We start from the raw sequence: 26,769 nt of genomic DNA on the forward strand, positions 1-26,769 counted from the left end.
CGGCTTTCCTTCCACTTAACACCCCTGCAAAAAAAGATACAACCCTCCCAGGTCAGATACCGATGGTAAAACATTTCAGATGCTTGGGAGTGGAAATATTCCCTACCATAAGACAAACGGTGAAGCACAACTACACAAAAATCCAAAACAAAATCAAAGACGACCTTGATAGATGGGCAAAACTTAAAAACACAGTACAAGCACGGATATCAATAGTTAAGATGGATGTACTACCTAAAATCAACTTCTTCAGTTCAATGCTACCGTTACCCCCTCCAGAGGGTTACTGGAAAAGATTACACTCCTCCACATACAAATTTATTTGGAATAACAAACCACCACGTATAAAAAGATCCACCGCACAGAGAAATAAAGCAGATGGTGGCATGGCATTTCCAGATTTTTTCCTATATTTTAAGGCGTACACATTAAGTCCATTGACAACATGGTTTGACTCCCAAGCATTAGCATCCTGGAGAAAAATAGAAGAAAACATAGTAGCCCCACATAGACTGAAGGACATAGCATACACTAAACTACCAATCAAGCACTGTGAATGAAAATTTGGCCCCATAATTACTCATGCGATCCGGATATGGCGTGAATCACAAAAAAAAAATCCTAACCCACAAAAATGGCACAATCATACTCCCTTATTCAATAACAATGCACTCTTAATTGGAAAACGACCTATAAGATTCCCTATATGGGAAGAGCAAGGCATACACTCATTAGGGGATGTTTTTAACAAACAGGGTTTTTGTAGTGATAAAGAAATACGCAAAAAATGTAATCTCACCAAGTCCACATGGCTTTTTCACAAACAGTTAGAGCTATGTTTGAAGTCTCACGGTGTTCCATTAGACAGACCAATTGAACACCACAGATACCACAAATTCTTCTATGCAAGAGAGACATCGAGAGGTTTTGTTTCAGAATTTTATCATCAATTACTAACGTCCTCGTATGAAACCCTCCAACTTGACTCTGTCTGGAGGGGGGATATACCAGACCTGGAAAATGACTTTGATTGGCAAGGAGCCTGGGCAAATGTCCGACTTACATCAAGGAACCCGATCATCAACAAATCAATCTTAACTATATTCACAGGACATACTTGACTCCTATAAGACTGTGCCGAATGGGGCTTAAACAAGATTCCAAATGCACCCAATGTGCAAATGGGGACGAAGGGACATTTATGCACATGTATTGGGACTGCTCACCAGTTAAGGCATTCTGGAAAGATGTGACCCAACAAATATCAAAACTCGTATCTTGGAATATACCTGTACACCCCTCGGTATTACTATTGAATGATGTTTTTGAGTTTGCAGTGAATCCACAGCTAAAGAGATTGGTTTTATCGGGTATCACAGTAGCCAAAAAGCTGATCGCATCACGCTGGTTTCAACCGGAAAAAATGTGCCGTAAAGTTTGGTTTCTTACATATCTCGATGTAATTTACCATGAAATATCTACAGCAAGAATTCTGGGTCTCAATGAATCCAAAATGTCAATGTGGTTAGAAGTGGTGGAGAGAATAAAAGCTAGCTTATAATGGTAGTGTCTGGTTAGGTGCGAGGGATAGTGGAGGTACTTCTCAAGGTGGGGTCCGGGAGGGGGGGGTTCGAGCTGAGCATATGTGTGTAGTTTTTTTTTTAGATAACAGGTATTAGGGGTATATCTTATATAAGACAACTAACTAAAATGTGATCTCATTGGATGTGCCCTGACAATTAATGCTTGTATATCATATCGTGTGTTGTCATGTTTGTTTATATGTTTGTTTAAAAAATAATAAAAAAATAAAATACAAAAAAAAGAATGGCACGCACCTGTCTATGTCAATTTCATAGATTTTGAAAAGCATTCGATAGACCGCAAGCTGCTTTGGAAACTCATGGCACACTATGGAATCCCTAAAAAAGATATCAGCATAATCAAGAACATGTATCAGGACATGAAATGCCAAGTGTTACATAACGGATGTGCACAAGAACACTTCAAAGTGCTCACCGGTGTGAAACAGGGCTGCCTACTTTCCCCCTTCCTCTTATGCATCGACTGGATCATGAGGCAAACCACAACCAATAAAAAGACTGGCATCCAGTGGAGTCTAACGGAGCAACTCGAAGACCTGGACTTTGCGGATGACATCGCACTACTCTCACACAACCATCAACAGATGCAAGACAAAACCCAGCTGCTAGAAACAACTGCAGCTGGACTTGGGCTCAAAATAAAACTCAAGTAATCAGAGTCAATAATAAAAGCACGAACCCCATAACCATCGGGGGCCAGACACTGGAAGAGGTTGACAAATTCACATACTTGGGTAGTGTTATAGCTGTGGATGGCGGGACTGAGGAAGACGTAAGGGCAAGAATAGGAAAAGCAAGAGCAACATTCAACATGTTTAAACAAGATATGGAAAACCCGAAACATCAAACTCAACACCAAGCTCAAAATCTTCAACTCCAACGTCAAATCCGTACTGCTATATGGCTCTGAAACCTGGAAAACCACCACTAACATCATCAATAAACTTCAGACCTATTGACCATTGTCTGAGACGTATCCTCAGGATCTTCTGGCCAAACACAATCACCAACATCAAGCTGTGGGAATGCACCAAGCAAGAATCAGTGGAGGTCCAGCTGACCAGGAGAAAATGGAACTGGATTGGGCACACACTTCGAAGACACAAAACCGCAATAACCAAACAGGCATTAACCTGGAACCCACAAGGCAAGCGAGGCAGAGGAAGACCCAAAAACACCTGGAGAAGAGACACTGAGCAGGAACTCAAGACGAGGGGACTGACGTGGAAACAGCTGGAGAGGATGGCGCAAGACAGACAGGGGTGGAAACTTTTCATCAATGGCCTATGTTCCGAAAGGAATAAAAGGCCCAAGTAAAGTAAGTAACCCGATAGGTTTGGTTTTATGGGGGGAGGTGTGCCATAGGTGGGTTGGTCATTATCATTATTATTGTATTTGTAACACCATGTAAACATCAGGTTAGTATAGGTATGTTATATTGTTTGTATATGGAGTGTGTGTGTCACCTTTGTAATGTTCCCCTTTTCATTTCTCCCTTCCCAGCTGCCGCCCGCCCCACCCTCTAGAGCAGGGGTGTCAAACTCATTTTCACAGAGGGCCACATCAGCATTATGGTTGCCCTCAAAGGGCCAAAGACCATATAAATGTTAATGTAATGTAAAATAAATGTAGCTACTCATTTACATATTGTTAAACATGTTGTTTCTGTATTTATTACTTATTCAAGTTATACATTTTGCATAGATGTAAAAATATATGTTATGTTATTTTAACAAATAATTTTAGTTGATCAGAACCCCATATTACTCCATCAATCAATGATCAAACCATTCAACTAAATAACAAAGAAGAATATCATCAAATACAAGCTATGACATTAAGTTTGTTCAAAACCTTTTTGTCACAGTCAAGAGGGGCAGAACTAACAACTGTGAGCTGCAAAGAACACGTGGGACAGATGTAGCAGATGTTACAAAAACAAATGGCTGCACACAACCTTGCAGAGGCCATACATCCAACTAATGGAAGAAAGTTTAATTAACTTTAATTAACAGATTGCAGAATGGGTACAGTACAGTACAGCTCAATACACACAATTGTTAAGGGGATGCAGACCAGAGAAAGACTTTCGACTTGTTTACATCAGGGTCCCCCGTTTTCAATTCGTAATGAAATCGCTATTATGTGTCTGCATGAACACACAACTGTAACTGTACTCAAAAATAACAAAATAAGGGTTGTCTCAGTTCACAACTATATTGGTCAAGTTTTGGGTGGGACTTGTTTGCGTCCTGCAGCTTCTTATTCAATGGACCTGTCTCAAAACCCTGCCCTCTTTTCTTGATCCTCCAATCACAGCTGTCACTTACCTCGGACTTCCTCGTACAATACAAAGTTTGTACGAGGAAGTCCGAGGTAAGCGACAGCTGTGATTGGAGGATCAAGAAAAGGGGCAGGGTTTGAGACAGGTCTATTGAGCGAGATGCTCGGTTATGTCACACAGCCAGTTTGCATCCGACAGTTCAGACAATATTTCTTCAACCCTTTGTTACCTATTCCGCCTGGATCTTTTTTGTATTTTGGGCTGTAAAATTGTCAAATAATGTCTGAGTAAGTGCTTTTGGCTTTTTTCCTTTGTTACTTCATCAATACCTCAGATGTTCAACATACATGTATGTGTAAGAATGTGTAATAACTAAGGCTGTCAAAGTTAAAGCTTTATTAACGCATTAACCCACAATTCTTTTAACGCCGCTATTTTTTAACCAAAGATTAATGTTAAAAAAAAAAGAAAAAAAAAATCTTTTTTTGCCAGAGCTCTTGGGGGGCCACATCAAATGACGTGGCGGGCCACATTTGGCCCGCGGGCCATGAGTTTGACACATATGCTCTAGAGCAGGGGTCAGCAACCTTTTTGACATGGAGTGCCTGTTTGAAATATAGTTGTAACTAGTGTGCCTCAACAATATTCCATGCATCGTAAATATTTTTTCTCATAATCAGGTATTTTTAATGATAATTTTTACATTATTACATCATTATCGTTATTGTTATTATTAACAATATTATTATGATGGTTGTATCAACCCTAAATCTGAGTTGGGGGGGGGGGGGAATGCAATGCAGACAAACAGCTGCATACAGTGCGACCATTTCACTCACATTTGCCCATTCATTTTTGGACACATCACACACCATCGGTGTGTGTACTGTACGTGGGCTGTCATAGCTCCACCTACAGGCCTAATGGAGAACACCAGGAGAACACCAGGATGTGAATGGAGGGTGAATGTGAGGTATATCGTGTAAATAAGTTTTGATTGATCGCAAGACTACACTGTAAAAAATATATAATAATAAGTTACCAGAACTTAAAAATATTGAGTTCAGTTACTGTGCATTAAGGTTTTCAGTTTTCAATCCATAATAATCCAGAAAAATAAGTACACAACCACATTATTTCAACCTAATAAAACTATGTTTATTGTCATTGTTTTAAGAACACAAGTTGACTTGGTAATACTCACATTTTGAGTAAAAAATATGGCTTTTAACATGTGCAATGTTCAATGAAATAGAAAAATAAATAATAAAATTAGTTGATTAATCCCACTGGTCACAATGGTGACCGTAATAATGTTTTTGTTATAAGGCTCTGCAAATGTTACTGAATGATGTAGCAATGTATTTCCAGCTAAATTGAAATAATAAACAAATAAAGGGTCTCAATTAAATATGTGGTAGTAAAAAGAACCTGTTGGAGGATTTCAACAAGATAAATGCGACAACAGTGCAAAATATTTCACTATAATATTTCATAGCAAAAAAAAAAAAAAAAAAAAGGTATATATATATATTTTTAAACTACTGCCCCTGTGCCTATGCAAATGCCCCCGCGTGCCTATGCAGGCACGCGTGCCTAAGGTTGCCTACCCCTGCTCTAGAGTGTGGCGATTGCCCCGAGGATGTGGCAGCTGATGGCAATCACACCTCAAGGGGGTGGGTGGATAAAACCTGGGATCCTGGACACATTCAAGGGTGCCTTTTCTACCCTTGCCACTGACCTGAGTGGACTATTGTGTGGTGCCTTTTTGCCATTTGCCACTATTGTGTGGATCCAATATTGTATTGGCCTCGTCTCCATTATTGTATGAGACTGTGTGTTCATTCTGTTCACACCGTTACTTGGTAGCTTATTGTGTCCTTGCTGGTGTTGCTAACCAGGTATGGTTGATTGTGTCTCGTGGCACTCTGGTTTATTGTTAATAGCCTTATTGTGTTTGCTTGTGCTGGGTGGTTTTCCCAGATTCCCAACCACGTGGGTTTTTTGTTTGTTTGTGTCCTGTGACACGTCGATAACGTGTTTGTTTAAGTGTTTTACCTTTGTTGGTCTCTGACAAGAACAAGTTACAGGTTGAAAAAACCCTCAGCTCGGAACTAGGCAAAATCTGCATATGGCTCGCTGATAACAAACTATCATTACACATGGGCAAAACAGAGTCCATTCTCTTCGGTTCAAATAACAAACTCAGCAAGACCGACGACTTCTCAGTTACAGTGGGTGACAATATTGTCACAAGGAAAGATGAAATTACCTACCTGGGGTCCATCCTAGAGGCTAATCTCTCCTGTGACAAAATGGCATCCAATGTAATAAAAAAAGTCAACCAACGAACTCGATTCTTGTACCTGATCTCCTCTCTGGTAAACAAGAATACCCTGAAGACTCTGGCTGGAGCACTCATTCAAGGGTACTACGACTATGCTTGCACCTCATGGTACCAAAGCACCTCAAAGGCGCTAAAAACAAAATTACAAACATCTCAAAACAAACTGGTCAGACTACTGCTTGACCTTACTCCTAGAACCCACCTCACCCCTGCCCACTTTGACAACCTAGGATGGCTTAGAGTAGACGACAGAGTACAGCAACTTGCAATGGGCCTGGTCTACAAGATACACTACACGACCAAGGTACCCATGTACATGTCAAAATACTTCCCAAAGGTCAGTGAATACCACGATCACAACACCAGAGGGAGCGCCACAAATCATGTTAAACCCAGATTCGGCTCAAATAAGGGACTAAACACGTTTCGCAATTATGCCACATCAATGTGGAACGCCCTACCCAAAGCTGTAAAGGAATGTGGATCACTACCCACTTTCAAAACCTCTCTCAAGGGACACCTACGGGAGACTGCAATTCAAAACTGGACCCTGTAAATGGCCTAACCCAACCCCCTCCAATGTACAGTCACTTACCTAGTATGGTTGTCAACAGTCCAATGTACAATTTTGCTTGTTTGTACAGTGTCTCCCCCCCCCCCCCCCCTCAATGTACAGTTTTGCTTGTTTATACAGTGTTCCCCCCCCCCCCCCCCCCAACCACCTCCAATGTAAATTACCCAGTATGGTTGACAATATCCCAATGTACCCAACCCCCCCCACACAACCCCACCCAACCTCCTCCAATGTACAGTTTCTACGTCAAATGTATATACTCCCTTTTCTTGACTCCTTCTGAATCACAAACAGTACTGTATTTACAAATCTGGTATGTCATAAATGTATAGATGTAGCAGTACTGAATATCTGTATGTCATGTACCGTAATTCCTCTAATAGTAACCCCGGCTTGTATTTGTTTCAACTGTAGCGGGTACCAGGCTTGTATTAGGAGGAGGCCTGTATAAGAGGGAGGCCTATATTTCAAATTTTCAAACGGATCATAATGAATAAATCAACATTTTGTGTCAGTTTGAACCCAGTAAAATGTACTGGGTTCATTTATTGAAACCAAGTACTGTATGAAATAGTAAACAGTGCAATTACAGGTGGTCACTGGTCATTTCAACGTTTTCAAAGTGAAATCAAGTAACTAGCTCAGTATGCAGCTCAGTATATTAGTAACCCGGCTTGTATTAGGAGGCCGGCTTATAATTGCTTAGCTCAAGAGCGCACCCGGCCATTAATAGAGACCCGGCTTGTATTTGAGACACGGTTACTATTAGAGGAATTACGGTATGTCATATATGTCCTGATGAATTGAAAATGGGGGACCCTGATGTAAACAAGATGAAAGTCTTTCTCTGGTCTGCATCCCCTTAACAATTGTGTGTATTGAGCTGTACTGTATTGTACCCATTCTGCAATCTGTTAATAAAGTTTTCAATCAATCAATCAATCAATCAATCAATGTTTAGTGTTTGTCTTATTATATATCCCTTTTTTGTTCCCCCTTCCCTTGTGGCAATATTGTTGTGGGTTTCATTCCCCTTATTTGAAAACGCCTTATTTCTTCCTGCCGGGACCTGTGCTTAAAGCACTCACTGGACGGGCTGGCTTCACAACAGCCCGGTCCAGGTATTTGTGTTAGACCTTTGTTTGTGACACAAGGATACATGGAGTCATAGATGCACAGCCTCGTAGGCCTCGATTGGATCGAGTGGAGACGCATTCTGATGCAAGATGTGAACCGACATATGTCACCTGGATCCAGAGACAATCTGGATAGAAAATACAGGTCTGAACAGGACCCCTGTCCATTCTGCCCCCCCCCCCCTACACACACAGAACTCTGACATTTAGAGAAACAAACACACACATAATAATAACTCTGCTATACACACAATAACTCTGCTCCCCAAAATCCATTCTCAACTATGACAAAACAAAAACAATTGGAATTTCAGTCGACAGAATAGGCTTGGTAGTCGGTGATACCAGTGTGAAGAGAGAAAGAAGGCAAGACATGTTACAGAACGGATTTGGAGGATTCAGATTAAACCCTGTAGTAGTGAAAGCTTGACTGGAGAAGAGCTCAGAGGACCAGTCCAGACCAGCAACAGTATGTTTGCGCAACGCGCTAAATAAGGCTGCAGCTAGCTACATTGATCCGCCTGCCAATCAACAGATTTACGGATGGTATTACTGTCCGTTGGTTTATTTTTTTATTAGAACATAAAGTCAACTCTTTCTGTCCAACAAATGGATACTAATCCTTGAAAATATATTAAAACAGATGTAGATGGACAGACACAGCGGATCAATGTAGCCACATAACATTAAAAGGTCAGAAGTAAGTGCTCTACAGATATTGAGTGTAATTTTGAAAAACGTCCGGTCATACCGCTAATACCAGTGTTGTGATGAACTTATTAGTTGTGGGAAATTCCACATCACTGTGGCAACCCTAACACAGAAAGACACATATAGATATAGACAGATAGATATATAAACAGACAGACAGACAGACCGACAGCCAGCGGGTAAGATGAGGAAGACAGAGAAAAGAAAGAAAGCATTTTCTGTCCGTCGCAGATACAGCTGAAAACATCTGTGGCATGTTCCTCTAACACACACACACACACTGTAGCTGCATTCACAACAGCTAAAGATTGTGAGAATGTGACCTTTTCCATTTCCGTTGTGCGTGTGTGTATGTGTGTGTGTGTATGTGTGTGTGAGTGTTTGTGCGTATTTGTGTGTGGCTTGCAGTTAGTGTCTAGAGGACCGCAGGCATGTCAATGAAAAAGGCCATAGAACTATAACTAGGCTAGAGTGTGTTCAGCTTTAGTAGTACATTTAAATGGCTGTTATTGTCTACACCAGACCTGGGCATTGTACGGCCCGCGGGCCGGATGATTCTGACCGGGCCGCGAAAGATTACATGATAATATATATATATATTTTTTTTAACACTTTAATCGCCGGAAATGCCGAAACTCGTCATTGCCCGCCATGCTCATTCTGCCGAAGACGCCGTAACACGTCTTTGATATCAATATTTCAAAAATCTGTGATCGAAATCATATTTCTCCTCCGGGGACCTGAGATATACTGCTGAGCTCCACTCAACTCTCTAACGGTTCAAGAGCGCCATCTGGTGGCCGATCGGCAGATCGCCCAACAGGAAGTCATGTGGATGAAGTGGTGCTCACCCATATTTCGTCCGGGCACTCGCTATCATTAGCAGGACTCCATCTTGACACAGTGAACACCGATCGGTGCAAATAACTCGACAAACAACATGATTTGGACGTATATACTATTATACAACCTGGAGATGGATCTGGTATTTCGACATCCCATAATAGGAATATCTCTGCTCCACGCTCATCGCCCAACGGCGCGAGGAAGATACGGTAAGATCCAGCGTTATTTTCCAACGTGTTCTTTACTAACTGCTCTGATGATCATATCACCCACACTAGATGAATGATATAACGTTGCCCACGGAATTATAAACGACCCCCGCCCATCCGGTCAACATCAGAATTATATAAAAAAAAAAAAAAAAAAACGGCGGTGCCCGAGCCCGGCCGAGCCCGAATTATTTATTAAAAAAAAAACCCTACCCAGCCCGAACCCGCCGGGCCTGGGCAAGGTTGCAGTGCACTAGTGGGAACCCAGGGTTCGAAATTAACGGGGGCTTGGGGCAAAATGCCCTCGAAAATTGACCAAATGCCCTCGAAAATCAGTTAAGGGGGGCAAGAAAAGCCCCAGACAGTTTACTAATTATATATATAATTATATATATGCTCTACAGTGCAGGCATTTCCCTCGTATTTGCACCTAATAATATGTGTGTGTGCGAACCGGAAAAATCATTTACTTGCAGTGTGCGAGACAGACGAGTGAAGATTACAAAACAGCTCCGCTGTTAATAGTTCAGATTGAAACTGGACTGAAATTCAGTTTTTGGGTGGAATGTTTGTTCCAAGGAGGGAGGGAGGCGGGGCCCGCTGCGTGTTACAGGCACTTGAGAGGATGCGAACACAGACAGAGCGCTCTGCTTTCATCAAGCATTACACTGCTATCTTAACGTTAGCAAGCTAAGCATCTGCATAGCGCGACCTGTGTAACGTTAAGTAACTTGTGTTCGGCGGGGAAAGACCGTTCCATTTGTAACACAACTCCAAAGAATAACATCCAAATCCGATCCCGATGCGCATTTCCTTCATTCCACAGCGCTGAGCGCGCAACGTATTTCATTGATCGATCTGGCCAGAGCCTATACTCACAAACGTTGCGTGTGTGGGGTTTTTCATGTATCAATTTGAAACAAGCCTCTTGACTGTTGGAATTAGGGATGTTAAAAATAAAATAGCTAATAATATTATTCAATATTAGACATTCATTGATCCAGAGGCAACCGGTTATTCGTCTGCTATTTGTAGATATATCAAGACAACAACACAACTTGCCCTCAGGGACAATAATATTTAATCTATTTAGATAGAGTATGTATGTATTATTTACAGATAATTGAAGGTACCTCAAAACATGAAACCAAGCCATGATGTCACACATCGTGTGTGTGTGTGTGTGTGTGTTACTTGAACAATTGTCACTGTGCTCCTAAATTTCTGTGTGCTCCTAAATTTGTATTTAGATTTTATTTATTAACATTTTATTTAGGAGCACATGTGCTCCTTGGGAAAAAGGTTAGCGTAGAGCCCTATATATGGAGACATTAACATTACGTTATCAAACATAGGGACGAAGACTGTAAAAAAAAGTGTCAACAATGTTTTATAATCTTTATGTTAATTTTCATTATAAAAATGTTGTGCCCCCGAAATAAAAAAAAGCCCCCAAAAATCAATTAAGGGAGGCAAAAAAAAGCCCTTGAAAAAAAATGTTAATTTCTAACCCTGTGGGAATCTGATATGAGATATCGTTTTCTGTGATCTCAGATTGTAATGTCCACCTCTTGGTTGAATGAGTAACATGCTTATGAAAGTAGCTGCCCCAGGATGGCTTTGTATACAAACAAATACCAATGTATAATAATAATTCATTTATTTTGTATAGCGCTTTTCAAAGACCCAAAGTCGCTGTATGTCTTCTTATGGCCAGGGATGACTGACCTGACAATTCATACAATACACAGTGATGTGTGAGGGATGAGCCGTTTGTTACAAATCGTAATAGCATGATATATTGTGTGTAAAGGGTTTCACCATTGAAATCAGCGTTAATTGTACATCATAAACAGCTAGTGTTACTCTCGTTTTGAGAAATAATAACATGATTTTCAGACTTCTGGTTGGGCAGTCAGAGTTTCAAATTGTGGACCAGGTCCTGAGACTAGACCAGGTCCTGAGACTAGACCAGTTGAGAACCACTGCTCTGGTGTATACTTACTTCAAATTCAAAATTCTCTCCATCACCCCTCCCCCACTCTCTTTCACATCACTAACCCTCTAACATCCTGTCTATGCACAGTGTGTGTGTGTGTGTGTGTGTGTGTGTGTGTGTGTGTGTGTGTGTGTGTGTGTGTGTGTGTGTGTGTGTGTGTGTGTGTGTGTGTGTGTGTGTGTGTGTGTGTGTGTGTGTGGCTGACTGCTTCAGGACAATAGCAGCTAGTTGCAGTTTCAGCATTATCTCTAAAAAGGGGCCTCTATTCACTCACTCACTCACACACATACAACACACACACACACGCCAGGGTTTCCATTATGGTTTTTACTGGGAAAATCTGTTGAGGTCTGACGTATTTAAATCTCTCCGGTCATAATCCGATAAAATTATTCCTGAGTGAGTGGGCCAAACTGGCCGAGGCAGCTTGCTTGATGGTTTCCAGCGCGCCAGCAGAGAGGGCTCTCTCTATTTCCTATCAAGACGCACTCGTGGTGCTGTCCACGGTGCTGAACTGGACAGCGGAGAGGCAACAAGTCTCATTTTTCCCACTTATACAAAAACAAAGACTGAAAAGAATATATATATATAACGTGACTAACATGGTGGATACTGTACATTGTAATGTTGTGTGACAGTGCATCATGGAATGATTCCAGTAATCCTTTCAGTGTGTGTATGGGTCAAGGCCACATGCCTTTAAGGGGGGAATAGATGTGTAACATTTAGAATCGGGTGGGGACCCCCTTAATCTGCCCGCTGTGTGTGTGTGTGTGTGTGTGTGCGTCACCAGACAAAACCCTGCTGTGCGTCCCCCCTGCCCCCACACACAGACAAAACTCTAATCCTATTAAAACTCACACACTGACACACTGTCACTCACGTGTCGCCTACATGCCCACACACACACACACACACACACACACACACACACACACACACACACTGTTTCTATGCTTCCGTTTCGATACGTCTGTGTTTCTATACGTCCGTGTTTCCATATGTCTGTTTCTATGTATATGTCCGTGTTTCTGTGTTTCTGTGTATGTCTCTATATGTCCGTGCTTCTATACGTCTGTGTTTCTATATGTCTGTGTTTCTATGTGTCTGTGTTCCTATGTGTCTGTGTTTCTATATGTCCGTGTTTCTATGTGTCTGTGTTCCTATGTGTCTGTGTTTCTATGCGTCTGTGTTTCTATGTCTGTTTTTATATGTCTGTGTTTCTACGTCTGTTTATATACTGTAAGATAAGATAATCCTTTATTGATCCCCCTTGGGGAAATTCGGGTGTCAAAGCAGCATGGGGGGGGGGGGGGGATACAGGGTGGGGGATGCATAGCTTCACAGTCCTGTATGTCTGTGTTTCTGTCCTTTTCTATGTCTGTTTTTCTATACGTCCGTTTCTATTAGAGATGTTCCGATACCATTTTTTCCTTCCCGATCCGATTCCGATACCTAAGCTTTAGGTATCGGCCGATACCGATACTGATCCGATACCAGTGCATACATAAAAAAAAAAGAAAAAACTATATTATATAAATTACGTTTTTTTTTTTTTTTACAGATACTGTTTTATATATACTGTTTTTAAGTAATAACTAGAAAGTAATGGTATTTATTCAACAACAGGTGATTGTATAGATTAGTATTAGTATCATTAATCAATGAGTATGGGGCTGCGGCACTGCAGATATACCCTACTCCAATGATCCGCACGGACGTTAAACGGTGTTGCACTCGCTACCCAGTCTGTTAGCTAGTAGCAGAGGCTCTGACTAGTAGTAACGTTCATGTTGTGATTTTCGATGCAAAATAAATAGTCAACATTCTCTTTTGAGACTCCGCCTCAGACTCTTATCCTTTGGCACTTGGAACTTGCTGTACTTTGCTTGCAGGTCTGCAGCCATTATTGCTGGATTATGAATAGCACCAACTTTAGCCATGGTACCGTTATCAAGCTAAGCTAGCTGACCTAGCTCGTCTTCCCGCAAGGTTTTCACATTGACATTTGATAACGTTAGTCAGCTAACGCTAGTCAGTAGCTACTTGACTTAAATACGATTCACCGTGGGTGGTTGCATTATTGTTGATAGACGGCCAGTGTCAGGTCCTGGAGAAAGGACAGGCGATCATCTGATTTGATGTAACGTTAAAGCGGATGTTGTTCCAACTAGCTAGCTTTTCAGCTGTTAATGCTACAGTATAATAACACCAGCAAGCGAAACACATCCCGTCCGAGCTCCCCGTCACACCGCTCTGTCGGGGACAATGTAATTTTAAGAAAGTGTATCTGCTGTTAAAATGACAAACAGCATCACACTTTAAAACACGTTCATTTTATAATCCTCACTCACAGCAGGAGAAAAATGACGTCATGGGATCGGAGGCTAGAATTTACGTGTACTCGCCAATACCGATACCAGCATTTTAGGCAGTATTGGCGGCATTCCGATACTGGTATCGGTATCGGAACAACTCTAGTTTCTATGCCTGCGTTTATGTCTGTGTTGCTATACATCCGTTTCTAAATGTCTGATTCTATACGTCTGTGTTTATATACATCCGTGTTGTTTCTATATGTCTGTATTTCTATGTCTGTTTTTACAAGTCTGTGCTTCTATACGTCTTTTTTATACATCTGTGTTTCTATGTATGTTTGTATAAGTCTGTGTTTCTAGGTCTGATTTTATATGTCTATGTTTCTAGTAGAGGTGGGCATAGATACATTTTTTTAATCTAGATTAATCTATCTGCAATCCTGGATTTAATCTAGATTAATCTAGATTAAAATGGCCCAAAAAAAAAAAAAAAAACCTGCCGAAGGCATTCAAAATATGTGTGTTCTACCCAAATAATGACCAGAAGTAAGTCTTTACTTTTTCTTTCCTCCTTATGTTTCTCAGGCCAGGTGGCCCATTACACCATGAGCCCATCTCCCGTTAACAAAATGCATTACAGACTGTTTGAAAAAGCTGTTTTGCTATAATAATTGGTAATGAAATATCAAAATAATGTTCAATAAGATGTACTTGTGTGTTGTGTTTAATAAGTTGTTTTATTCAGAAGTTAACACAAATAAATAATATTACCAGTACAGTACAGTATCTAGCACTCTCAGGAGCAAAACAGAAAGAATCATTTCAAACTTGAACTATGTGACATGGCTTGAATCAACTGCTCCAGTGGAGTTGCTCAGTGGCCAATGGTGTCAACTGTGGTTGTACTGGGCAGCTCCCAGGTGTGAATGGAACTGTGTGAATGTGAAGCAGGGCGTTCCTGAAAAAGAGCATCTGTGCTCAGCGAACCTACCCTGGGTAAATAAAGGTTAAAAAAAAAAAATTAGATTAATGCGTTAATTATATTATCGCGCGATACTAGTATAGCGTTAACGCAGCACGTTAACGCCGTTAACGGCCCAGCTCTAGTTTCTAGACATAATTGTGGATCCAGCAGTGGTGGAGGAGAGGAGGAGCCTAGTGAAGCTCCACGGCATCATGGACAACCCCTCCCACCCACCCACTATACATGGACTTGGCCGATAGAAGGAGCCCATTGAGCTCAGCACCTTCTTACGATCAAGTGTACTAAAGTCTAAGCAAATTAACAAAGGGCAGATGATTTAAATGATTTTTTGTAGGTGCAATACTGAATTTGCCATCCGGACACATGTAATTTTAAATATGAATATAGAATATAGAATATCAGGCCTATAAATTACATTATTATGGCCAAGTCATACATATATGTATCAGGCCAAATCTCCTCTTTCCAATGGCAGAGTTAAATATGGATTTAATACCACCAGGCGCACGTTACAGGGCAGCAAAGACAGTGAATGAAATCTACTGTACAAAAGTATAGTTACTCTTGTATAATGTCCATAGCTCCACCATTTTTTACCAGAGTGTGTGTGTGTGTGTGTGTTAAAACTCACCTCAACCTCACAGAGCAGTATTCCATCCAGCAGGGAGACCTCACACATCACAGCCTTCATCCTCGCCTTCCTCACCAAACGGAGGGGTGACTGGAGGATGGAGGGATGGTCCGCTTTAGCTCTGCCCTGCTCCGCCCTCTTCTCCTCCTCCTCTCCTCCACACTCCACCGTCACCTCCTCAGACCGAGCGTCCTGGGTAGGCTAGAGAGAGAAAAAAATGGAAGAAGGGGAGAGAAAGAAAGAACACACCAAAACAAATGTCAGCAACAGTTTGTCTTCAGTCTCATCATTGTCTGTAGAATTCTTTACTGATTTTCTCGCTGAATGACAGAGTTTAAAATGTTTCTAAGACCCTAAACATTCTCCCTCCCTCTCTCTCTCTCTCTCTCTCTCGTCTTGTAGCTGACATGTTAAACAGCTAACTAGTCTTGTAGCTGACATGTTAAACAGCTAACTAGTATTGTAGCTGAACTGTTTAACGGCTAACTAGTCTTGTAGCTGACATGTTAAACAGCTAACTAGTCTTGTAGCTGACATGTTAAACAGCTAACTAGTATTGTAGCTGAATTGTTAAACAGCTAACTAGTCCTGTAGCTGACATGTTAATCAGCTAACTAGTCCTGTAGCTGAACTGTTTAACAGCTAACTAGTCCTGTAGCTGAACTGTTAGCGAGTCTCCTGCTACAGGCGTTTCCCCAGATGTGATTATGTCACTGGGTGGACCGGCCTCTGTGTGTGTGTGTGTGAGTGTGAGTGTGAGTGTGAGTGTGAGTGTGAGTGCGAGTGTGTGTGTGTGTGCGTGCGTGCGTGCATGCGTGCGTGCGTGCGTGCGTGCGTGCGTGCGTGCGTGCGTGTTCTAAACAATTAGACCAATTTCCAATCCTGCCTAGCAACCATCTTGGAATAACAACCAACCAAGTAAACAATGTAATTTCTTTCAAGTCACTCTGAAAACCGTGACCCCAAAACCGTGATACGAACCGACCCGTGGATTTTGTAAACCGTTCCACCCCTAATATATATATATTTTTTCCATCTTTGACAGTGAATAACACCATGCTAACATTGACCAAAAGTGAAAGATTGCCACTGAGCTCATTCAGCACCTTCTTGAGATCAAGTGTACTAAAGATCTAAGCAAATTAATAAAGGGCAGATGATTTACAGGGTTTATTTGTAGATACAGTACTGAATTTTGCCATCCAGACACATGCAATTTGAAATATGAATATAGAATATAGAATATCAGGCCTATAAATGACCTTATTATGGCCAAGTCATACATCTATGGATTGGCCTAAATCTCCTCTTTCCAATCGCATAGTTAAATCTGGATTTAGTACTACCAGGTGCCCGTTACAGGGCAGCAAAGACCATGAATGAAATCTAATGTAAGTAGTTACTTTTGTATTATGTCCATAGCTCCACCATTTTTGCGATGAGTCTTTTTTCCCTAGACGTTCACAGAAAGGTAAAGAAACAATATACATTGTATTTTATGGCAATAACGTTGAGGTTTGTTCGACCTGTGAGATATAATCACCATTTTCACGTCAATATATTTTTGTCACGTCAAGTGGCTGCAGCTTTGACTACGGCTAGTGTGAGCTGGGTCGTGTCGTTTTATGAAATTTCGATGTCCAACAATCTTAGGACTACAACAATTTCATGACGGCGTCATCATGTCCTCGCATCTAAATCATCCGGTTTCCAGTTTTTTTACAAACTCATATTTCGCTAACACTTAAAAGCATTGGTAAACAAACGTAGTGGTGAAAACATACACCGTTGACTGCTGTTTTAATAGGGTTAGGGTCTTTACTCTTGGCTACATTTGAGAAAAAAAACGCAACATTAATTAATACGGACTGTATTGATCCATTTATGGAGTGATATGAATCTCGGCCCAGTACCGGGCCAGTCGGGCTTAACAAAAAAAATTAAAAATCTAAACATTAAGAGGTTAAACAAATTTAAAGCATGTATTTAACAAACTCAACAATGTTCTAAACACAGTTTTATATGAACTTAATAAATAAACAAAATTAAAATATATTTATGCCAACGAAAATGTCCAATAGGCCTAACTAAATAGGGGCATAAAACACTGAAAACAATCAACTGTACTAACAAAGCAACAATAGTATTTTTAATAAGGCTATTATTATTATTATTATTATTATTATTATTATTATTATTATTATTATTATTATTATTATTATTATTATTATTATTATTATTATTATTATTATTATTATTATTTTGCAACAAGATAGCCTGGTATCAGACTGACTGGCATGCATGGTCCCGATTCCAGCATATCGACATAGTCAGACGGGAGCGCATGCAGCGGCAGCCTGGTAGTAGAGGTACTGGCGTGCAAGCTTTGCCAGCCTGGGGAATCTCCCCGCATTGACTTTCCACCAGTCAGTCGGATTTGTGTCCAGGGATGGGAAATGGCTTCTTTTAACTGTTACGCGAGGGGGCTTGCCATATGCCGACCCGGCAAACTTCTAGTTAGCAACACAGCAGTGGTGACTTGCCAGTCCTCTGTGATGTAGTAGCAAGTGATGATAACAGATTTCGGTCGTCAATGCAACCTTGTGAGCACCGGTAACATTAGCTAGCTGTGCGAGAAACTCTGAACTTCGCATCGGTGTAGCTCTCCTCGATGCGCAAGGTGGTTCTGCCCAGTGGTGCAGTCGTAATATGGGAAATGCCCAAATGCCACGTGCAATACATGTTCCCTCGGTTGCGCACAGAACAGATGATTATTTATTATGCATAAATGTTTTAAATTTAATTGTAGTTACAATTTCTTTAATTGAATTAACTTAAACTAGAAAAGTAAATACAAACTAAATTAACAATGTAACTTAGAGTTAGTTTACAGAAGGACAGTTTCCTTCAGCGACTCCCCGCCGGAGCTGGGTGGCTGCTCCGAGGACTCATTGACGCTGGTGGAGAGGCGGTAGTGGAGGAGAGGAGTCCGTTGTTATGCTATCGGTATCCTATTATTATGCAAAGTCTAGGTGATAAGTGCCGGCCGGCGCGACGAGTCCAGTGACAATTGTGAACGAATTTTTGTGTGCGCGCGTGCACATCCGCGCGCACTTCTGCCTCAGTGACCTATACCTAAACGGCGTTTAACCGCGTTTGTGCACGACTGCATGCCTGGTTGTGCCTCAGGATGGGATATAGTATGCTGGCTCAAGAATCATTTGCCAAAATCCTTCGCCATCAACCATAACGATCATGCCATTTTCGATAAATGCGCAGACTGGCTTGGGTTATTTTATCAACACTTCTCTTAGCCTGCTTAATTTTGCAAGTTGCCGTCGCTTGTGTTTTTTTTCCCTCGCTTATTTTCCAGACACAGAAGTAGTTGCCTCCTTGTGATAGCCCTCTATCTGTTCATTGAAACATGCTTTGAAAATACACCATTCTACGGATTACTACAATGTACAATGTAGTAAGAGTACTTATTACATTACTACAATGTAATAAGAGACGGACAACATTGTAACATATCATTGTTTGATAGTAGATCGAGTAAATCCTTAACGATCAATCAATCGATCTTCGATTAATTGTTAACATCCCTACTAATGACAGCAATATTTCAGCTATTATATTAGTTACAAAAAATATAGTGTCCGCTCTAGACAATAAGAAACACTGTGCTGCCCTGTTTGTGGATGTGACAAAAGCATTTGATCCATTTTGGGTCCCATCCTCTTCACCATTTATATGAATGATATTGTCTCTTCATTGAGTGGTTGTCAAGTCCATCTTTATGCCGATGACACTATTGTGTATTGTATTGTTGATTCTGTACAACTGGCCATTGAGAACTTGCAACTTTCTTGAAATGCTCTTCAGGAAGCTCTTATTAATCGTAAACCGGTATGTAATGCAAATAAAACAAAACCCATGCCGTTTACTAGAGCAAGAAATATTTATTATAATAATTTGCATATATTCACTGCAAATGGATCTAACATTGAGAGATTCACTCAATATAAATATCAAGCTTCCCTATGATTAGTATTAAAATTATTCTTGAAGCAGTTTTCCCATCAGTGTTGGATTATGGAGATGTTATTTGTAAAAATGCTGCTCCTTCCACCCTTAAACCCCTAGACACTATCTATCATTCTGCTGTCAGATGTATTACTGGTTAATAGCTATGGTACTCACCACTGAAATCTTTATGATAAGGTAGGGCGGTCTTCTCTGTCAGAGAGGCTACCGTAATAAACATCAGTATCTATTTATCTATAAGGCCATTACCAGAAAGCTACTGCCTTGTATCGCAATGATGCTGGATTGAAACTTTGGACCCTGTCTAACTCGCTCAAATGTCTGATCCCCTGAGCAGAATGGTCTGAATTTGGAATGTCAGCCTTTTATTTTACCACCTTCAATGCAAAAAAGATTTATCGACTCTCTACTAACCGAGACTCCGCCTCTTTCTCCCTCCCCTGTGTGTGTGTGTATGTTTGTGTATCTGTATAATCTGTAACAACATGCGACTGCTCCAATCAACCCAAAGGCTTCAGAAACAGCTGAGCTGACCAATGGGACAACAGTACCCGAGTGTCCGCAATAGCGTTGGGGTGAGTCTCCGCCTCTTTCTCCCTCACCTTTTCTTCCACTTCCTCCGCGTGGCCGTTCACTTCCGTCACTGTGGCTACTGCTTCCTGTGTGGGCGGGGCATCCTTGATGGGGGAGGTATCTTTGGGTGCCACCTGATTGGTTGGTTGGTTGTTTTTGGGATGAAAAGAGAAGGAAGGAAGACCTGTAGTTTTATTATCTTAGTGAAACGCAAGTCAAAACCAAAAAGACAGCTCAATGAAATGATGTAGATGAAAAAATAGCAATACCTATTTTTCATCTACTACATCATTTCATTGAGCTGATGAATGCAACACAAATATTTAGTGTCCTCTGATGACATCACAGGAGGAGATATTCAAACGTAAGCCCGATAGGTACCGGGCCGAGATTTATTTCACGTCATAAATAGATCAATACAGTCCATAATATTAAGTAAAGTTGCGTTTCTTTTTCAAATGTAGCCAAGAGTAAAGACCCTAACCCTATCAATACAGCAGTCAAAGTGTATATTTTCAGCATTACGTTTGTATACCAATGATTTTAAGTAGGGATGTCCGATATTATCGGCCGATATCGGCATTAAAATGTGATATCGGAAAATATCTGTATCGTTTTCTTTTTACATTTCTATAACCTTTATTTACTCAGGCAAGCAAGTAAGAACAAATTCTGATTTTATTTATTGTCAAAAGTATGCATAATGTTGTGTTAATTCCACAACAAGAGATATTTAATGTTAATTACCTGAAATTACCTGCATATATCGGTATCGGTTGATATCGGTATCGGAAATTAAGAGTTGGACAATATCGGTATCGGTAAAAAAGCCAATATCGAGCATCCCTAATTTTAAGTGTTATTAGCTAAATATGAGCTTATAAAAATCTCTGCGCATTGCATCAGAAACCGGATGATTTAGACACGCGGAAATTATGCTGTCATGAAATCGTTGTAGTCCTAACAAAGAGGAAACCCAGGGTCGAAATTTCATAAAACTACACTACCCAGCTCACACCAGCCACTGTCAAAGCTGCAGCCGGTTGACGTGAAAAGAAAATAATTGATGTGAATTTTGCGATTACATGTCACAGGCATTATAAAAAAAGTGGTCTCAGAGGGGTTTCAGTGGATTAGCTGCCTCCTCTTCCTCCTCAGATGGGTTTCAGTAGAGTAGCTGCCTCCTCTTCCTCCTCAGAGGGGTTTCAGTGGAGTAGCTGCCTCCTCAGATACAGATTTGCTCTCCATCACCCACCTACGAAGCTTTGGGGACAGAGCCTTCAGCATGGCAGCCCCCACCCTCTGGAACTCTCTCCCAGCTGAGATCAAGGCTAAGACAGCCCTGAAAACCCAGAAAGGTTTTGAGCTGTGTACGGCTGTCTTAAATACTTCGAAGCTTCGTTCGATGGCATGAGCTTCGAACATAAAAAAAAAATCGAAGTGTAAAAAAAAAAATTCATCTCCAAGGGAATATCCCTTGGAGTTGTACACGACGGCGACGCCACACAAAACATTAATAAGGCTATGCCTATGCTGCTATGACTAATGTGTTACCAAGTTGGCTAATTTAATTGTAATCATCTGCTTTTGTAGGTGCATTGTCTGATATAATTATAAATTATAAATTAAATATAATATAATTGTTTGCTTGATAGACGAAGGTTGCAACATAATTATTTAATGTCATGTCGTTGGCTGTGAGAGCAGCCCCACTGCACCCAGGCAGCGCAGCCGAGTGAAACCTTGTTGGCTGCGTCACAGTCACGAAAGGGGCTACTTAATTAATTAATCCAATCCACTTTATTTATAGAGCACATTTAAAAACAACAAAGTTTACCAAAGTGCTGTATAATAAAAAAATATATATATTTTTTTTCCTCAAAGCTTCGAATTAAAATCGAAGCTCGGCCGCGAAGCTTCGATTGCCTAAAAAAAAGCTTTGAAGGTCAGCCCTAGAGCTGTGTGTACCGGTAAAAATACAGCGTGATTATCCAAAATGGCCGATCCTCTTCCATTCATTCTGATGCTTGAGTCACAACAACTGATTTCTTCGTCAACTTTCCCCACCTATCCCCACTCTAACCCACCCGTCTGCGGTCTCTTTCGGAGCAGACGCTCGTTGGCTACAATGGTGATCAATCATTTTCGCCATCAGCGGTGATTGGTCAGTTCTAGACCGTTCAGAACTGGACGTGGTCATTTGACGGAGTGTGCATGCAATTGGTTGAGTGTGGTGGCGATCAAAAGGCGGCAAATTCAACTTTCGAACGGTCTATTGGATGATCTGTGAAAAATGCAGCCCCGACCCGGTAGACGAGCACAAAGTGCCGCGAGTGTGCGCAAGTGCGTGATGCTTATGAGGTTTAACATCCATAAACACAAAACCAGCAAGTTAACATGTCTGTTCATATAAACACACACACACTTCCTCAAATACTCAAATCTCCCTCCCTCTTACCTGGCTCTGTGACTTCTGTTTTTTAAGCCATGGTGGCAGGAAGCGAGAGATTCCCTTCTCCTCTTTCTCCTTGTTCTTCTCCTCTTCTCCTCCCTCCTTTGCCTCCTCTCCTTCTTCCTTCCTCTCAGTGCTCGCTACTTCCTGTTCCACTACTTCCTGTTCCGCTACTTCCTGTTCCGCTACATCCTGTTCCGCTACATCCTGTTCCACTACTTCCTGTTCCACTACTTCCTGGTTTTCCTCTGTGGGCTTCTCTTCTGATTGGTCAGCCTGTGCGTCCAACTCCTCGCCTTTCTCCTTTACCTCCGTCTCAGACCCTGCCTCTGTTGTCATGGTGACAAGTCAACCTGTAGAGGAAGAGAGACATGGGGGGGTCAGCCATGATGATAATGATGATGATGATATTTAAGACCCAACACAACACCATGATAAGACCCTTAATAAATAAGACCCAGCACACCACAATGATAAGACCCAGGGTTTCCAATTAATGACCTAGACTGTGGCGGCCAGCCACAGTCTAATTAGTCCCGCCACAGTTGTATAAGGAAACAAAAAAATAGTGCTGTCAGGCGATTAAAAAAATGTATCTAATTAATTACAGGATTTGTAATTAATTAATCTAATTAATCGCATTTTAATCGCATAACCATTTTATGCCTGATATTCTATATTCTATAATCATATTTCAAATTGCATGTGTCCGGATGGCAGAATTCAGTACTGTATCTACAAAACCTTCTGTTTAATCATCTTCCATCTATTAATTTGCTTAGATTTTTCAGGTCTGGTCAATTTGAGCATGGTGTTATTCACAGTCAAAGATAAAAAAAAATTATTGATATTCTCATTTGGTTCATTACAATTTACTCAAAATAAAATCTTCATTCAATCAATCACCAGGCAGATTGATTGATTGAATGAAAATGTTATTAACAGATTGCAGAATGGGTACAATACAGTACGGCTCAATACACACAATTGTTAAGGGGATGCAGACCAGAGAAAGACTTTCATCTTGTTTACATCAGGGTCCCCCATTTTCAATTCATAATGAATTGTAAGTAAGGGTGCAACTTGCACCGTGCAATCCATTCTTTGTGGATCTAGCCCACAGTATTTCTGACACTGGGAATACATTCCCTGAGATTCATAGATGTCCCTAGAATCAGATACCAAGAACATGCAAATGGACCATATTAAAACAAAAGTCTGTAAATGTGTATTCTACATTCTTATGGAATGAATGATAAAAATAAAAAAAATGTAAAAAAAAAAAAAAAAAAAAAACGTTTTTTTTGTAATTAATTTTGAGTTAATTTTCATAATGCGATAATTTGCTGTGTAATTAATTAATCTAATTAACGCGATAAACTGACAGCCCTAAAAAAAATATAAAGTTTGCCAATAGGGATGTATCAGTAGTATTGGAAGTGGTAGTAGTCATAATAGTAATCCACTATATATTTATATTTTCTAAAAAATAAACCAGTTCAACACGGGTAACCACTTTTGCTTAATTTCTTTGATGGCTCAAATGTATGCTCTAGTCCAGTGGTTCCCAAACCTCTCCTCGAGACACCCCAGCCATTCCGTGTATTTGTTAATTTCCACCACCAGCACACCTTGATTCAACTAATAAAGGGCTAGTTAAGTTGAATCAGGTGTGCTGGTGGTGGAATTTAACAAATACATTGAACGGCTGGGGTGCTTCGAGGAGAGGATTGGGAAGCACTAGTCTAGTCGATTTTGTGTTTTGAGCACAAAGTTCATCATAGATCTAGCCTCTTTATTTTGCTCTCAAAGTGCACCAGATTGATGCATTTAACTTTAAAATGTACAAAAAAATTAAAGTTTCAACTAATCTTAGTTACAACAAGATTGTATAAAGCGGTGTTGTATTCATAGGTGAAGTAATGTTAGTTCTAATGTTCCACATATTTCTTTTTCACTACACGCCCAGTCAGTCCGTCTCCAGGGAAGGAGCATAGCTTTGGGGAATGAGATAATCCAGCCACCTAAACGCTTCACTCAAGAGTTCAAATATGTTCGTCTTCCCTCTTACGACTCAATCACTTCCACTCTTTTTGCATTTTACAAAATAGCTATGGTTAATCCAAAACCAAATGCCCTAAAATGTCTCTATTGTGTTCTTGTTCTCTCTCTCAAAATCTGTGTGTGTGTGTGTGCGTGTGCGTGTGCGTGTGCGTGTGTGTGTGTGTCTGTGTGTCTCTCTCGGCATGCGTGTCTAGGGGGAGGGGACAAAAATAGCAGAGGAGAGGAGAAGAGAGAGGAAAGGATAAGAAGAAGAGAGGGGAGATATAATAGGAGAAGCGATAGAGGAGAGGAGGGGAAGAGAAAAGAGGATAGAGGAAAGGAGATGAGAGGAGAGGAGAGGGGAGGAGAGGAGAGGAAAGGGATGAGAGGGAGGAGGGGAGGAGAGAGAGTGAGTAAAAAAAGAGGATGTGATGAGAATGAACATTTCAGTTAGTTTAGTGTGTGTACAGTATGTATGTACTGTAAGGTGCAAGGGCCACACCTTTTTTTATCCATTGTGTAATAATTCAATATTATGGTTTCTCATCTTTCAGTGGGATCATATCTTCATAATGCCATTTGATGCACAATGGTGTGATCCTATACCGCTATACATGAGAGAGAGAGAGACACACAGACAGACAGATAGATGAGAGTCTAACCTGACGACTCTTCTCAATGAACTAGCTCTCATCCTGTGTGTTTTGGCAGTAGGTCTACATCAGTTAGTCACGCCCGCTTGGCCCAGTTTAAACTTTGGATCTCTCTCTCTCTCTCCCTCTCTCCTCCCTTTTACTAACTCTTTCTTCCTCTCCCTCTCAATCCCTCTTTTCCGGGGCCCCTTCTCAATCCCCTGCTCTCTCTCTTTCTGTCCCTCTCTTCATCTCTCTCTCCATCATGTTCCCACAGTGTAGCAGAACAATAGAGGCACATTATTGCATTCTCTGCGTCTGTCTCTCCCTCACTATGTCCGTCCGTCCGTCCGTCTGTCTGTCTGTCTGTCTGTCTGTCTGTCTGTCTGTCTGTCTGTCTGTCTGTCTCCCCCCACTGTCCGTCCGTCTGTCTGTTTAACCTAGTTGTAATATTAGGCAAAATTAGATAGACATATTGACAGACGGATTACCCTAGTTCTACAAATAAAGCCTAAATTCGACATATCTCTTTCTCCCTCTCTCCCTCCCTTTGGGACAGGAAAAAATTAGGGCAGCAAGAGGAGAGACACACAAACGGAGAATGCGCAAGGAGAGAGAGAGAGAGAGAGAGAGAGAGAGAGAGAGAGAGAGAGAGAGAGAGAGAGATAGAGATAGAGATAGAGGTGAATTACACTGAACTAAACAGCATCCATTCCTCCGTCCAGGGATATGATTCAGCAGCAACAATACTTACTCAAGCCAGTTGTTGTAGTCAGTATATTGTTAACTTGATAAATGGCCTAAATAAAGGAATTCACATTAAATTTCACTGAGTCCATTTGAGCCCAAGTGAGTACAATTTTACTCAGTTTGAGTAAAATGTACTCAGTTTGAGCTTTTTTTTTTTTTTTTTATTCCTACCCCTTTTTAACTATTCATCACAAATTATTAGTGGTGGGGATCGAATTAATTTTAGACTTTATAGTTAATAGAAATTAATCGCATTTTAAACACATCACTATTTGATGCAAAAAGCTAAATGTTTCAATTCAAATAGATGAGTGAATCAATGAAAATACATTATACATATGTTTAAGCAGAAACATTTTGTTTATTAGCTACTACACAGACCAACAGTCAGATCAATAAATTTTTAACAAAGTGCAGCAACTTTAGGAATAATATATATATATATAGCGCAAAGGTAACATTCCAAGTTTCTTACACAATAAAGAAAAATCACTGAGTGCTAATGAAAGGTGTTTGATTTAAGAAACAGTGGGTTTGTGTGTTCTGTATATCCTACCTTGTTTATTGTCCTTATTGCTCTTTTCTGTAATCTGCATATTGGCTGTAGGGTGCATTTGTAGTTATTTCCCCA

The 26,769-nt window shown here is 40.7% G+C and overlaps 1 protein-coding gene across 1 annotated transcript in view; it reads right to left on the bottom strand.

Moving 5' to 3' along the window:
* epb41l2 (erythrocyte membrane protein band 4.1 like 2) overlaps nt 1-26,769 on the bottom strand; it is a 160,007-nt gene that overhangs the window by 88,608 nt on the left and 44,630 nt on the right. Inside the window, exons 2-4 of the mRNA XM_084314197.1 lie at nt 22,720-23,066; nt 20,291-20,395; nt 15,645-15,845 (exon numbers count right to left, since the gene is read on the bottom strand). Coding sequence (XP_084170323.1) covers nt 15,645-15,845; nt 20,291-20,395; nt 22,720-23,052 — 639 coding nt within the window. The 5' untranslated portion in view covers nt 23,053-23,066. The remainder of the gene's footprint in view (nt 1-15,644; nt 15,846-20,290; nt 20,396-22,719; nt 23,067-26,769) is intronic.

This window comes from Notolepis coatsorum (assembly GCF_963971535.1).
Source record: "Notolepis coatsorum genome assembly, chromosome: 5".
NCBI lineage: Eukaryota > Metazoa > Chordata > Actinopteri > Aulopiformes > Paralepididae > Notolepis > Notolepis coatsorum.